Source organism: Adiantum capillus-veneris, chromosome 15, assembly GCF_014529385.1.
Source record: "Adiantum capillus-veneris isolate H3 chromosome 15, ASM1452938v2, whole genome shotgun sequence".
Taxonomy (NCBI): domain Eukaryota; kingdom Viridiplantae; phylum Streptophyta; class Polypodiopsida; order Polypodiales; family Pteridaceae; genus Adiantum; species Adiantum capillus-veneris.
Window position 1 is genome coordinate 16,018,728 of NC_140945.1, and position 14,269 is coordinate 16,032,996.

General features: G+C 43.2%; 1 protein-coding gene across 2 annotated transcripts; it reads left to right on the plus strand.

Annotated features, from left to right (window-relative positions):
• Positions 1 to 11,255: 11,255 nt before the first annotated feature.
• On the plus strand, positions 11,256 to 13,329 carry LOC147440322 (far-red elongated hypocotyl 1). 2 transcript variants are annotated; one of them, XM_086483503.1, is made up of 2 exons: positions 11,256 to 12,331; positions 12,964 to 13,329. In XM_086483503.1, the coding sequence occupies exons 1-2, from the start codon at positions 11,842 to 11,844 to the stop codon at positions 13,056 to 13,058; spliced, it is 585 nt and encodes a 194-aa protein (XP_086339629.1). In that variant the 5' UTR covers positions 11,256 to 11,841; the 3' UTR covers positions 13,059 to 13,329. The 2 variants fall into 2 exon arrangements, with proteins under 2 accessions (XP_086339629.1, XP_086339630.1); XM_086483504.1 differs by having other exon boundaries at positions 11,259 to 12,331; positions 12,982 to 13,275.
• The last annotated feature ends 940 nt before the right edge of the window (positions 13,330 to 14,269 follow it).

Below are 14,269 nucleotides of genomic sequence, written 5' to 3' on the forward strand. Positions count from 1 at the left end.
AGCTCCTTGCTTCCCCACTCTATGTGCTCCATAGACCATAACTCCGGACATGCCAAAGTGGGTTTTGAAGAAATCTTCAATAACAATGGCAAGAGAAGGAGGTGTCTCTAACTTCTCTTCGGGAATTCCACGAATAACAAAATGATCATTGTCAATTGATTAACATAATTGAGCATATTCTCAAATCTAAAGAGAGGAAGAGGAGGGAGAGAGAGGTGAATGGATTACATGATCAAAAAACTTCATAACTTTAAATTTTTTATGAGTCATCTTCCAAAAGATCTCTACATGAAGCATCATTCAATTCTAAGCCCATGGCTCCTAAATCAATAAAGAGAGAAACTGAATTGTTGTTTGTGGATGCATTGCCAGCTTCATCATCTTCGAGTTCATCATCCTTCATCTCATCATCTTCATCATCATGACAATCATCCTCGCTAAGACTTGTTGCCGCCGGACTTAATTCATCGACCTCCCTCTCCTCTGTTTTCACCTCATCCAAAGTCGGAGGTGGAAGAGGGTCGAAGATAGTCTCCACTTCATTAGTGGAAAAAATGGTTCTCCCTGAGGTGTTACAGGAATTACGAACCAAAGTTTTGGTTGGTGGATTGCTGGGATATAGATGACCTATAAAATAGAAGCTCAAAGTGAGTAACATTGGTATAACTAAGCTACAAGTAAATAAGAATAAAAAAGGTACATGTCACTCACTTGCTCACAATTGCGCGGTAAAACTAAATTTTCATACCTCTTGTGTGATGCACACTAGAGTCCACCATGTAGAGGCCATTCTCATGTCGTCTAGACACATTTGCAAACCACTCGCACTCGAAGATGAAGCTATGAAAAGTTCTAAAATTAACCTTTGGTATATTTTTAAAAGTTCTGCAGTACCTGGCTTCATCACTGTCTGTGTCAAAGTTGCCCATGATGGCACAATCCATGGTGGCTCTACGCTCGTCAATGTGGCGCGTACGAAAGTGACGACCCTTTGACCACATAGAGTTAAAGGAAAGGCACTACAAAATAGAGAAATATATTAATTTATCAAATACATATTAAAGATAATTTCAAGAAATAGCAAGACAATATCGTTTAGGTATATGAGTACTCTACCTTTGGTACGTAGCCTCGTGCATACTCCCATTCTTTGTTGGTGATGTCTTCTCCGCGCGCTTTTGCCTCGGTCATTATCTCATGAATCCACTCTGCACTAATGAGATTTGGGAAACATGCAAGGTGTCTAGGCACTAGGGGTGGCCTCCTTCCTCCATGTGCTTGTTTCCATGCTTCCCTCTCTTGCAAACACCTTGCCTTTTGACACTATCCACAAGTTCACCCACTTGGTCATAATCTTTGCATTGAGAATGCAAAAGTTATCGACCACTCAGGATAGATTCATATCTATGTTAAGTAGTTTCCCCTTTCCACTTGTCAAGTGTGAAGTCATCCTTGCATCTCCCTGACCACATGCGAGGCATTGAAGGATCAACTTGTGCCAAATACTCTGATATGTAAACAAATGCCTCTTGAACAATCCACCCTTCGGCCATACATACCTCTGGTTGAGACGTAGCCACACAAAATATTTGAGAGTCTTTAAAAACCTCTCTAAGAAGAACACCCATCGTGCGTGCTCTACTCCACATATAGCTATCTCCTCCACTACGTGAACCAAGAGGTGAATTTGACTAAGAAGGACCGATCAAGGAAATGCATCTTCAATGGCGCACACAGTTTCTATTGCAAGTGTTTGAGCAGCAGGGATAGCATCTATTTCGATTTCCTTGGAGCTCACAAATCTGCAAGAAATCACACAAGGATACACTAAGTGCTAGTTGAAAATATTGTGTACATAAAAAAGGTGTAGTCGAGTGGAGTCTTGTGCTGTACCTTACTAGATCTTGTAATTTGAAAATAGCGTCCCTGAATTTGTTGTCCTGACATATACACATACTCAATCGCAGAATGAACTACAATGTAAATCAGGAAAAGGGAAAGTGAGTGATAGTCATACACACAAACTATAGATAGAATAGGGAGTATGAAGATTACCTGAAGCATCTTGTGCCAATCGTGGGACTTCAACCCATACAATTGAACGCTTCCACCCTTCTTCTCTTTTGTAAAAGCTTCCTTTAACGACCTCATTTATCATGTTGGTGTGTAGTAGAGGCAATGGTACCCTTCACCTTGTCTAATTCGTCTTTTGCTAGCATCCATGGTTCTTTAGGAAGCACAATCTTTCCATTTAATGGGGCATGCCGTGGAGTGGCAAAGGTGGTGAGACGTTTTAAAATCCTCAAATACTCCCTCGCACCCAAAGATACATTCTTGCGAATAATGTGGTCCTAGAGTGTTTGGGCTACATTTTTTAATATGTGCATGGGATCCAAGAGGTGTTGTATTTTTAAGTCCTTCCAATATGGAAGCCTTAAAAATATGGAATACCTTGACATACCTTTTGGTGGAGGACACGGAGCCGGATTGTTGTTGTGGTGTTTCTCCCAAATGGTTGCCCAATCTGCCTTTAGAGGAGCCTTCCCATTTGTTGGAGTCTTGTGCTTGATATGCCCTTGGGGTAAGAAACGATGGTTGTTTAGATCGATTACCTTGTGCAAGGAATCTGGCCTCTCCGTCACCAACGATGGCCCGCAAGTAGGACATGCATTGTGGCATGATGTGGACAACCCTGCATACATATCATATGGTTAGAGAGATGAGTGAACTAAAGTGAGCTAAAGGGAGCTAAAGTGAGAGAGAGAATGAGGGAAATAGAGATAGAGGATAGGGGGTTACCGGAAATCTCTCCAAGCCCAGGATTCCCCTCACTTGAGCCTCTCTCCCCCCCTTTGCAAGTGAGACATTGACAACAGGAATGCCTCTTCATAACTCCTCCAAATCCTCGATGAGGGGCTCAAGGTAAATGTCAATATTTGACACTTTATACTTCCCTGGCACAAGCAAGGAAAGAAGTATATTGCCCTTCTTGGTTGTCTCCCATGGTGGAATATTGTAGTTGACGATCACCACAAGCCATGTGATCCATGAAGTATACTTAGTGCCGAAGGGTTTGACACCATCACTTGCTAACCAAAGCCTCAAGTGTCGAGGCTCCAACCCAAACTCTGGCCATTGAGTTTCGATGTGACTCCATGGAGGTGGCAGGGACATGCATCATTCCATCATTTGAGCGATGGTTTGCGTGCCACGCGAGAAGCTCCACAATAGACCTTGTTTTAAACATGTGGTGGATGCGAGGAATTAATGAAAAATGTCTTAATACCTTGCGGGGTAGGTGTGCCCCGCTCACACCTGTCTTGTATCGTGCCTCCCCGCACACAGGATATGAGGTAGCATATCCATGCTCATTGCGGTATAGCATGCAATCGTTGATGCATGCATGGATGCACTCGTACTCCATTTCAATTGCAGTGACATACGATCTAGCTCGTCGACAATCTGGAGGCATGTGGTGATCATCAAATAGTGCATAAATAAGAGCTGCAAATCTTAGTGAAGGTTCAATTGCACCTTGGCTGAAATTAAGTCATACAATTGGAAACATTTTTCCCATCAAACTACAACAAACATGCGTATTAGTGTAATTCCTAGAAGAAGACACCATAAAGAGAGAGGGAGAGAGTATATAAAGCCACATTCCATACTTATAGAAGTAGTGCATTGACACTTGCATTACTCCAACCGAATTTTCCTTGCAAGCTGAGTACTTCCAACGATGCTCTGAGCACCGAGTACCGTGCACCGTCGTAAAGAGATGTTCGAGCACTCGTCATCAATCCATTCTCCGTTTAGGCAGCCCGTTTAGTGCAGGGCTGACAATCCTCTTCGCACACGTCACGGTCATGAGCTAGTAACTCATCACACATGTCGAACATGTACTCATCCTCTACCTCAAAGTGTGACGAAGACGCCGTAGGAGCTGCCGACGTAGAGCCAACAGCAAGATCACCATGCGGTGCACCCAATTCGCCCAGTCGCTCTTGCCTCTGCCGTTCGGCCTTGCGCACCGGTGCACCACCACCGAACACAAACCAATGGGACACCTCCTCAAGCGACGGGTGAGTCGTACTATCATCTCTTCGAGTGCTTTTCTGAGGATGCCAAAGCCCTTCGTTCTCCACATGCTCCAAAGCAATGCGCCTCAAGTGAAGAATTGCCCTTTTGCACTTCGCGCAAGGATAAGGTAGTTTTTCCTTGAGCCAACGATGTTGCTCTGGGCCTCCAGGAGGACCACGATCATCCCAGTCGATGTCCTGCACACGCGAAAGGTTGTTTATTTAGTCATGTGTCCTAAAAACCAAATAATTAAAAAAACACTTAATTCCATTAAAAAAATCACATATAGTTGAAGTCAAAGGGAATAAATGACAATGATTGTTAAAATTATTTTTTAACTAAAAGAAATTTAAAAAAAATCAATTAATAAACATTTAAAAGTAATATAAAATAAAGTATCCATAAAAAATTAAAAATCTTCATCAAAAAACTCAAAAGGCTAAAAAATGAAATAATGTATAGCTAAGGGTAGGGGGGTGGTTTGTACCCCCCCCCCCCCCCCCCCCCCCCCCCTCCCCGCAACCTCGGATTCGCATGTATCCGTTTGAAATGACTGGCCACGGTAATATGGGCGGTAATAAGCGCAGTACTAGCCGCAGTAATATGGGCGATAATAAGCGCGGTAATAGCCACGGTAATAACTGGCATCTAAAAAAGGAAAGAAGACAGAGTATGCCGTGTTTTTGCAGCATACCCTACCTTCCCTGTGTTTCTTGCTCTCCGTCATCGCTCCCAAGCTTCGTCCCCCTCCCCTCCCCCACTCCCCATCTCTCTCTCCTTCAACAAGCCTCCCCCCTTCCCTCCCCTCCCTTCTCCAATCTTCTCAAGTTTCGTCGAAGAGGGTTTCGTCCAAGTTTCGGCAAGGGGGTATTCTGCCATCTTCTTTGGACGCTCAACCTCTTCGAAGCTCAACCGCGCTACAAAGAAGAGGTAAACACAAAAGCACATCCTCCCTCTTCTCCTTTTGTTTTCTACCACACACACACACACACACACACACACACATAAATTAAAAGAAATAGAGAATCCATTATAACATACCTCGTTCATTAGGAAACCGTTGTTTCGCACAGTTTGTTTGAAATGGTTGTTTTGCTAAGCACGTTGGAAAATGGTTTCTTTGCTACGTACATTTGGAAATGATTGATTTGTCATGCACGTTTTGAAATTGATTGTTTGGATAGTGTTAGATGAAATAGAGAGAGAGAAAGAGATAAATGAAGAAAGAGATAGAGAGAGAGATTTAAAGAGAGGGAGAGAAATAGATAAAGAGAGTGAGAGAGGGAGAGAAATGTTAGATAAAGAGAGGTAAAGGTTAAATACAGAGAGATAAATAAATAGAGAGGGAGAGAAATGTTAGATAGAGAGAGAGAAATAGATAAAGAGAGTGAAAGAGAAAGAGGGATAGAGGTAGATAAATAGAGAGAGAGAGAGAGAGAGAGAGAGAGAGAGAGAGAAATAGATAAAGAGAGATGTTAGATAGATAGAGAGAGAGAGAGAGAGAGAGAGAGAGAGAGAGATATTAGAGAGAGAGAGGGAGACAGATAAAGAGAGAGAGAGGGAAAGAGAGAGAGAGATAGAAAAATAGAGAAACAGGGAAAGAGAGAGAGTAGATAGAGAGAGAGAGAGGGAAAGAGATAGGGATAGGGATAGAGGGAAGCCATGTTAGGGAAAGAGGGAGAGAGATAGGGAAAAAGAGAGAGTAGATAGAGAGGAATAGAGATAGAGAGATAGAAAGAGGGAGATAGAGAGGTAGAGAAAGAAAGAGAGAGATAGAGGGAGAGATAGAGTGAGAGAGAAGAGGGAGAGAAAGAGAGAGATAGAGGAAAATAGGGATAGGGAAAGAGAGAGAGTAGATAGAGAGGGAGAGAGAGAAAGAGAGGGAGAGAAGGAAAGAGAGAGAAAAAGAGAGGAAGAATAGAAAGAGAGAGATAGAGAGGGAGAGAAAGAAAGAGAGAGATAGAGTGAGAGAGGGAAAGAGGGAGAGAAAGAGAGAGATAGAGGGAAATAGGGATAGGGAAAGAGAGAGTAACTAGAGAGGGAGAGGGAGAGGGAGAGAGAGAGAGAGAGAGAGAGAGAGAGAGAGAGAGAGAGAGAGAAAGAGGGAGAGAAAGAGAGAGATAGAGGGAAAGAGGTAGAGAAAGAGAGGGAGAGAAAGAAAGAGAGATAGAGAAAGAGATGGAGAGAGGGAAAGAGGTAGAGAAAGAGAGGGAGAGAAAGAAAGAGAGAGAAAGCGAAGGATAGCTCATCCCCAAGCTTGGAGGGTGTAGGTAGAAGACAATGGGTTCCACTTGTAAAACATGCTGATCTATGTTTTGCAATAACGGGATGAAGCGGCTACCTCACTTTATGAGGCCATTCTAGGACATGGTGGATGTCCCTGGGGTCGCTCTTGTGGACGTACGCGAAGCCCGAAAAAGTGGTGCCCAAGTCCAAAGCCACCATGACCTTAGCCGAGACCTCCATGCCTCGGCAAAAGATATCGTCCATGTTTGGCTTCTCATCTCTGAGAGTGCTTGCTTTACATAGAGGCATAGACATGACTCTGGGATGGAGAGAGAGAGAGATAGAGTGAGAGAAATAGAATCTTATTGCACTACATTAGAATTGTAATGTTACGATCAATTGATCACTTAGATGTTGAATTTAGGTGCAACCAACACAAAACGATGGCTACATTTACAACCTTAACATATATATGTGTGTACATATATATCTGTTTATGCATGTATGTAGGCACTAAGTATGGAAGCATAGCATCCGAAGGTTAGATGCTTCCTCTTGGGTATAGTCCTTTTTTAATCGTGGCGTTGCGGTGATTGATCCACTCATGCATGGATTACCGCAATGCTTTGGTTTTACCACTGTTGAGACTGCGATGATATCTAAAGAGGTGCAGTTGACCTTTGGCACTACTAGCCTCTACTTAGGTCTACTAGTATGTGTATGTATCGGGGTATGTATCTACGTGTTTCTGTTCTAATATATATATCCTCTGGGAGAGAATTGTAATGTTACGATCAATTGATCACTTACACGTTGAATTTAGGTGCACCCAACACAAAATGATGGCAGCTACATTTACAACCTTAACTATATATGTGTGAACATATATATCTGTTTATGCATATATGTAGGCACTAAGTACGGGAGCATAGCATCCAAAGGTTAGACGCTTTCTCTTGGGTATAGTCCTTTTTTAATCGTGGCGTTGTGGTCATTGATCCACTCATGCATGGATTACCGCAACGTACCTTTGGTTTTACCACGGTTGAGACTACGATGATATCTATAGAGGTGCAGCTGACTTTTGGCACTACTAGCCTCTACTTAGGTCTACTAGTATGTATATGTATCTACGTGTTTGTGTGGTAATATACTTGTGTACGTATATTTAGATGAGTGAGTAGGGTGGAAAGATTAATCTTATATTGCTCTTTGTAATGTAGATGTCAGACGACAGACCAACTGGTGAGGAGCAGTTAGTTGGCTCTTCTTTTGGTTGGTTCACATCTCAGGTGGGCTCCCACCCGGGGTGGACATCGCCTACTGTGGACCCGAGTCTTGAGTCGATGAGAATAAACAAAGAAATAAATAATGCTTCTACGTAGTTAACCATAAACCATGAGTGTCAGGTTTTTTTTTTGTTATTTGTAGGCATGGCCATCCTACACCTACCCTTCTCAGATTCCTGCACCGGTCGTAGATCCTGACTTACAGCGGGCTATTTCTTTACGAGAGCAATACCTCCATTTAACGGAGCATTTGTTTGGCCGCTACACTCCACAGCAGCTTGCGACCTATGGCATTTCTCCGCAGAGTACACCATGGGGGAGTCAGGGAGGGACTCCTTACCTACAGAGCCTCGCACCGACGGCACCTCCCTCTACTCTCCCTTCCTATCGTCCTACTCCTATTTCATCGTAGGGTCCTACTCCCCTTGCATCGCAGGGTCCTACTCCCATGGCATCACAGGGTCCTACACCACTCCATTCCACTCCGGATTCGCCAGAACATCGTTGACGGACTTCCTCTGGCAGCGCGCGTCGACGCTCGTCTCAGGGCAGCGAGTGTCGTAAGAGACAAAGCGGCGGCGGATCTTGTGGTTTTGCATGTTTTGGTAGTGGCGAGGGAACGGAGTCCCCACTTTCAGAGCATGCCGCCCCTGACGCAGAGGACGAGGATACTGACGCACCCGTGCCAAACACGCATGGGTGCTACTACAGGGTTAAATATGGCGGGGAGGTTGATTTCAGCACAGCACAGGGCAGGGCATTTCGACACCATCTACAAATTCTTATACATTCAACGTATAAGAATTGTTTTATAAAGTTCAAAGACCAACTGCCCCATCATGCACGGTACATTGAGGACACTCTGTTAGCTAGATTTCCAAACGCCCCTGATCAACGTTTTTCACAACAATGGTTGGAGGGCTACATAAAGACATTTCTAAAAAACAAGCAATCCAGTGTGCGGCGTGCAGCAGCCAACCACGTTAGAGATCCAGACAGGAGTTACCACGGTGGCAACATGGCAGACGCGGAGTGGGAGTGGGCAATTCAAGAGAAGATCGATCAAGTTGCGACGGGCTCATCATATAGACAACAACGCGAGGCCCGTGCAAGCTGACAAACTCCCACGCACTATGGCTCAGGAGGCAAGGGAGCTTGGAAGGATAAATATGTAAGATTATTTGAATTATAACGTCAAATATCGTTGATTATAAAGATTGTAGTTGATAATTTGGTATTGTTATTGCTAACTTAGAAAAATGTCACTCTCTCTCAACCAACCAGAGAGATGGTCAAGTATTGGGAGTAACATACAAAATTTGATACTTGGCGATGGTTGTTTGAAAACAACCACATCTGTCACGAGCAATTCGACGCGACGGTTGGACCACTACAAGCGGTAAGTTTAAACAAGTAATCAGCTTGTATCAATTTTTTTGAGTTGTGGATAATTATTTAATTTTGTTTGGGTTTATGTAGAGTCAAAGTGATCCAACATACGTGCCTCTGGACACGATGAGGATTAGATAAAAAAATGTTTTGTCAAAACTTTCGTAAAGTCCCAATGTGGCACAATGTATATACAGCTATTTACTTTTTATTGTAACTTTTTTAAATAGTTGATCTTCTACATTTTTTATTGTCAAGGTAAAGTAAATTCAATTTCACTTCTTTGGTATTTTTTATACTCTTCCAAAAAACAATTGATATCTTATTGTTTTATGCACGTCAAAAATAAAGGTGCTCAAATTTGGGTGGCCCAAATGAACACCTTTATATTTGAACTGGCGTTTACCGGTAATATACGCGGTAATAGTAGCGGCAAAGGTTGCGGTAATAGCAGCGGGTATCTGGCCGTGACTATTACCGTGCTTATTGTTGATAAACCACTACCGCGTTCATAGCCGCGGTTATTGCCGCCTACACAAATTTTTCTCTCCTTTTTCCTTTGTTTTTCCGCGACAATGTTAGCGGTTATAGACAACTCCTCTTATAGTGTCAAGGCAAAGTAAATTCAATGTCAGTTATTTGGTATTTTTTATACTCTTCTAAAAAACAATTGATGTTTCATTATTTTATGCAGGTCAAAAATAAAGGTGCTCATTCGAGCCACCCAAATTATGAGCACCTTTATTTTTGAATTGGCGTGTAGCAGCAATAAGCGCGGTAATAGCAGCGACAAAGGTCGCGGTAATAGCATCGGGTATATTATCGCAACTATTACAACGCTTATTGCTGAGAAACCACTATCGCGTTCATAGCCACGGTTATTGCCGCTCTCGCAAATTTGGTCCTAGGGATGGCAAGCTGGTCATAGGCAAAAGGCATGTCCCCAGTGCCCTTGGCTCACCCACCACTTCTATTGTCAAGGCGAAACTAGTGTTACTTTTCAATTCAGGAGGTGGATGCAACTCCCTATTCGGAAGTGCCATCTCTTGAGTTTCATGATGTGCAAGACAAGCTGGTTATAGGCAAGAGGCATGTCCCCATTTCCCTTGGCTCACCCACCACTTCTATTGTCGAGGGAGCCTGCTCTACCATTGACTTGGACGTTGGGGAGGATACTGGAGAGAAAGTAGACCACAAAGAAGAGGACATGGTGGACCCCATGTATTATAGTGTTCAATGCTCTTCTTGGTGAGTGACTCCCTGCTATTCGTTTCTACATCCCATATTGCACTTGTAGGTGCCTTAACATGTTGATGCTCTATAAAATTTTGGTTTTAAGCTAGTTTTTGCAAGGGTTCGGCTAGTGCATAAGGTGAGCGCTATATACACTAAAAATGCTACGTGATTGCATTTGCACACCATGGAGCACTGCCATCACTTAGGCGGGATGGGGCTAACTTATGTTAGAGTTGCGTCTCGCCAAGCCGTTAGAGGGGGGTTTTGCAACCCTTTGTACTTGCAAGCTCTGTAAGTGCAGGAAGGTGATCCCACTTATGCACAAGTTTTTTGCAAGATGCAAGGGAGCTATAACCTAATTGCGAAAGTAGGGTTCATTGCGAAAGGGTTGATGCAAGTTGCTATAAGTAGGGTTCATTGCGAAAGGGTTGATGCAAGTTGCCCCTGTGAAGTATTTTGGGGAGTGTCTCGGGGGCAGCTAGTGTAAAGATGAGTGGGATGTGTTGCAAATTTGGGAAAATTTCCAACACTTTGTGGTGGTTGCAATGGGTTGAAGAAGCGCTCAAAATGCTGCAGCCACATACAGCATGGGAGGGGCTCCGTAGACAACCAACGAACCCGTGTAAGGTTCTGGCGGGACGCAGCTCTTAGAAAAGCCAACACAAAAGAGCATCGGGGATAGTTCCACGGCTTATTTTAGTCAAAAACAGCTAGTTGGAGGAACAGCGGAATGTGGGCAATGTGCGTGCCAATCCCAAATTCCAATGGACATGGTCTGCTCTGCTGTGGCTTCTAGTTGGCGCCCGCCCACGTGGGTGGTCACGTGGGCCATCCATGCGGGACTCTGACGACCGCGGTACGGAATCATCGCTGTCTCCTATTGGGCCACGTGGCTTGGGACCGCTGCCAGCGTGCCCACCTGACCTCCCATTGGCTCCCTGGCCCGCACACTCTCCTTTCTTTCTCCGGCTAAATCCTAGATTCAAAATTATCTAGCCTATCGGGTCACCCTGGTCCCTATTACTAGTGTGTGTCCACGGTGTGTATGGGAGTCTGCGAGAGAGAGAGAGAGAGAGAGAGAGGGAAGGAGTCGGGACGCTGAGGGAGAAAGGGATCGCAGCCGATCTTGGTTTGAACTTTGGGGTGCGTGTGTGTGTGTGTGAGAGAGAGAGAGAGAGAGAAAGAGTCAGGATTCAGGAAACCCATTTGCATGAACTGACAGTATAGAGAGAGAGAGAGAGAGGTGAAGGAGAACCCATTTGCAAGAACTTACAGTAGAGGGAGAGAGAGCGGCCGCTTTAAAAAATCCTTTGTGCAAACTCAGAGCACGAGAGAGAGAGAGAGAGAGAGAGAGAGAGAGAGAGAGAGAGAGCTCGTCAGAAAACCCATTTGCATGTACTGACGGTCGATCAGAGAGAGAGAGAGAGAGAGAGAGGCTGCCCAGTGATGGAAAAAAACTGCATGAAATGAAGAGTCACTAGTGTCATGCATGATCGGAAAGAAGGGCGCTTTATAATAATATATAGGTAGGCGCTGGATCATCATCATCATCATCATCTCATGCTCTCCGTCTAATTGCAATTGCAGCAGCCTACAATCAAGCTGGTAAATACTTAGTAGCATGGGTCTTGGCCGTCTCTTCAACAAAAGGAAGCGCGCCACTGCTGTCATCACACCTCCCTTGCCTAGCTCAAGTGAGCAAGAGGTGGACAGCCCGATCTTTCCCACTTTAGAGGAAGCCTCAACAGATCGGGCAACTGCGGAGGAAATTACATCTCATCATGATGCTACTTGGTATCATGGTATCATGGAATGTAGTGAAGACGCCGATGCCGACGACAGCGACAACGACTACGATGACAATGATGAAAGCTTATCCTGTATATCCAATGTGGATGCCAGTGCCTACCACAATGGTCATGATGATGATGCTGTTGCTAGCAGCAGCCATGAAGAGATGATGAATTTTGAAGATGAGGCGCAGGGTACTGTATCTATGGAGGTTGATATTGACAACGCCGGCCATCAATACGATTCCCAGTACTGTCTCTCACTCTCATCCCCGGACACCGGCTTTCTCCACTCATCAGGGAGGCCTACACTTCAGCAAGGTGTGTACTTAATTAATTAAGGTCCTTCATTTTCTGTTTAGAGGAGTTTGTAAGGCATGTAGTTATATATAATTATATATTGATGATTAGGAGACTCTAGCTTAACTAAGGCTCATATACTGAACTAATTAATTAGCTTAACTTTGAGAACCCACATCAGGGCTAGAAAAATACATTTTTCCTATCCGAAGAAAATAAGGGCAAAATCGAAATTCTCCCGGTTTTTAGGTCAAAAAATTTAAAGCTTTTGCCGGTAATTACACTAAAACTTGTGAAAATTTCCCGGTTTTCTTCAAGGCAAGCTCAAAATCTAACCGGGATTTTAGGATTTCAGCCGGTTAAAATACACTAGACCCCGGTTTTTTCTAACAGTGACCCACATATACACTTGAACCTACTAAGCATCTACACATAAACCATCACTATGCTTTTATATTGCTAGTTATACTTAGAAATTCTATGGTGTCCTCCTCCTCCTCTTGAAAGGGTTGATAGCATGACAATTGCTACACCATCCTCTACATGTTTCATTTTTTATAAGATGAACTTTTGATTCTTTACTCTAGAACCAATTAACTGGAACTTTTATTTGCAAATCATGACATTCACACAATTATTTTGACTTGCTTTAGCCTGTGATGCTGACACAGAGGCATTGTGTGGCATGAAGAAGCGCACCATTGATTCGGAATTTGAAGAGTACTTTGCTTCTCTCTTGTTGAACTGATGCTCCATAATAGCCAACTGCTAGAAGCACATGTACAAGTGGACCTTACCGCCCCATGCATGTATGCTTTTTTTGTAAAAATAAGGACTTTGAAGAACAGAGTACAAAATTAAGGAGGCCGTTCACTTATCAAGAACCTTGTAGCTCTCTATAGCCTCATGCTGTTCTTTTACATGTTAGTTTTTTTTGTTTTTGGTATGAATTGAAAAAATGAGAGCATGAGAGTGCAAGCATGTGAAATTTTTAATTAAGCTAATGTGGAGAAAAGCTTTGGTTGTAATTTTAATGGACAAAACTTTTACAAGCATATGTGGGTATATGATGAATTAAAACAAGAGCAAAGAAATGGGTTTATGGCTATCATGCAGAGAGGATTGGTGCATTGCGTATTCGATTTGAGTATAAATCTAGCCATACATCAAGAGGTATAGTACTGATTACTACAATCAATGCGCCGGCCGGCTACCTAATGAAATGATGATATAAAATTGGAAGAACCAAATGAACATTCTTTTTTATTTGCAAACTTGTAAGATGATAATAATGGTCAAGCACTTTATTTGTGAGAAGAGGCATACCACTCCTAGTCATGAGCATTGTTGTCTTTCCTCATCCTAATGCATTTGAAGCTATGATACCCACATACATTATTGACAAGCACTCTTGAGTATTATCTACCTCTCTTGTATCCAATGTGATTTTAAATACACACAAACTCACTGATCCATATAAATTGAGAGAGAGAGAGAGAGGGAGAGAGAGAGTTGTGGTAGTCCATATGTGAATTTGCACATGGACACATAGCAAACCACATAATATGCAACATACCATATGCCTATATAAATGGGAAGCTATAAGGCCTCTTGCACACCCTACGGTTTTCCATATTGTGCACATTAATAAAACATCTCTCTTCAATATGGGTGCAAATGTGTATCAAGTGCATCCACATCTGCCAAATTACCGTTGTTTATAAAAGAGGGGCAAGCCTCTTGCACATACATGGTTTGTCATTTGTATTGAAGTATCATTAGGTCTTTCCGAGGTACGTGATTATGAGAGAAAAGAATTTGGATCATGGCAAGGAATAAGTGAGCATTTACAACGAGATGTGTATGGTAAGTGCTAGGGGTTGGATACATTCAACTAAAGCCAACATATGGACCTTATAAAGAGAGAACAATGAATATAGGTCCTTTGAAATAGCTACC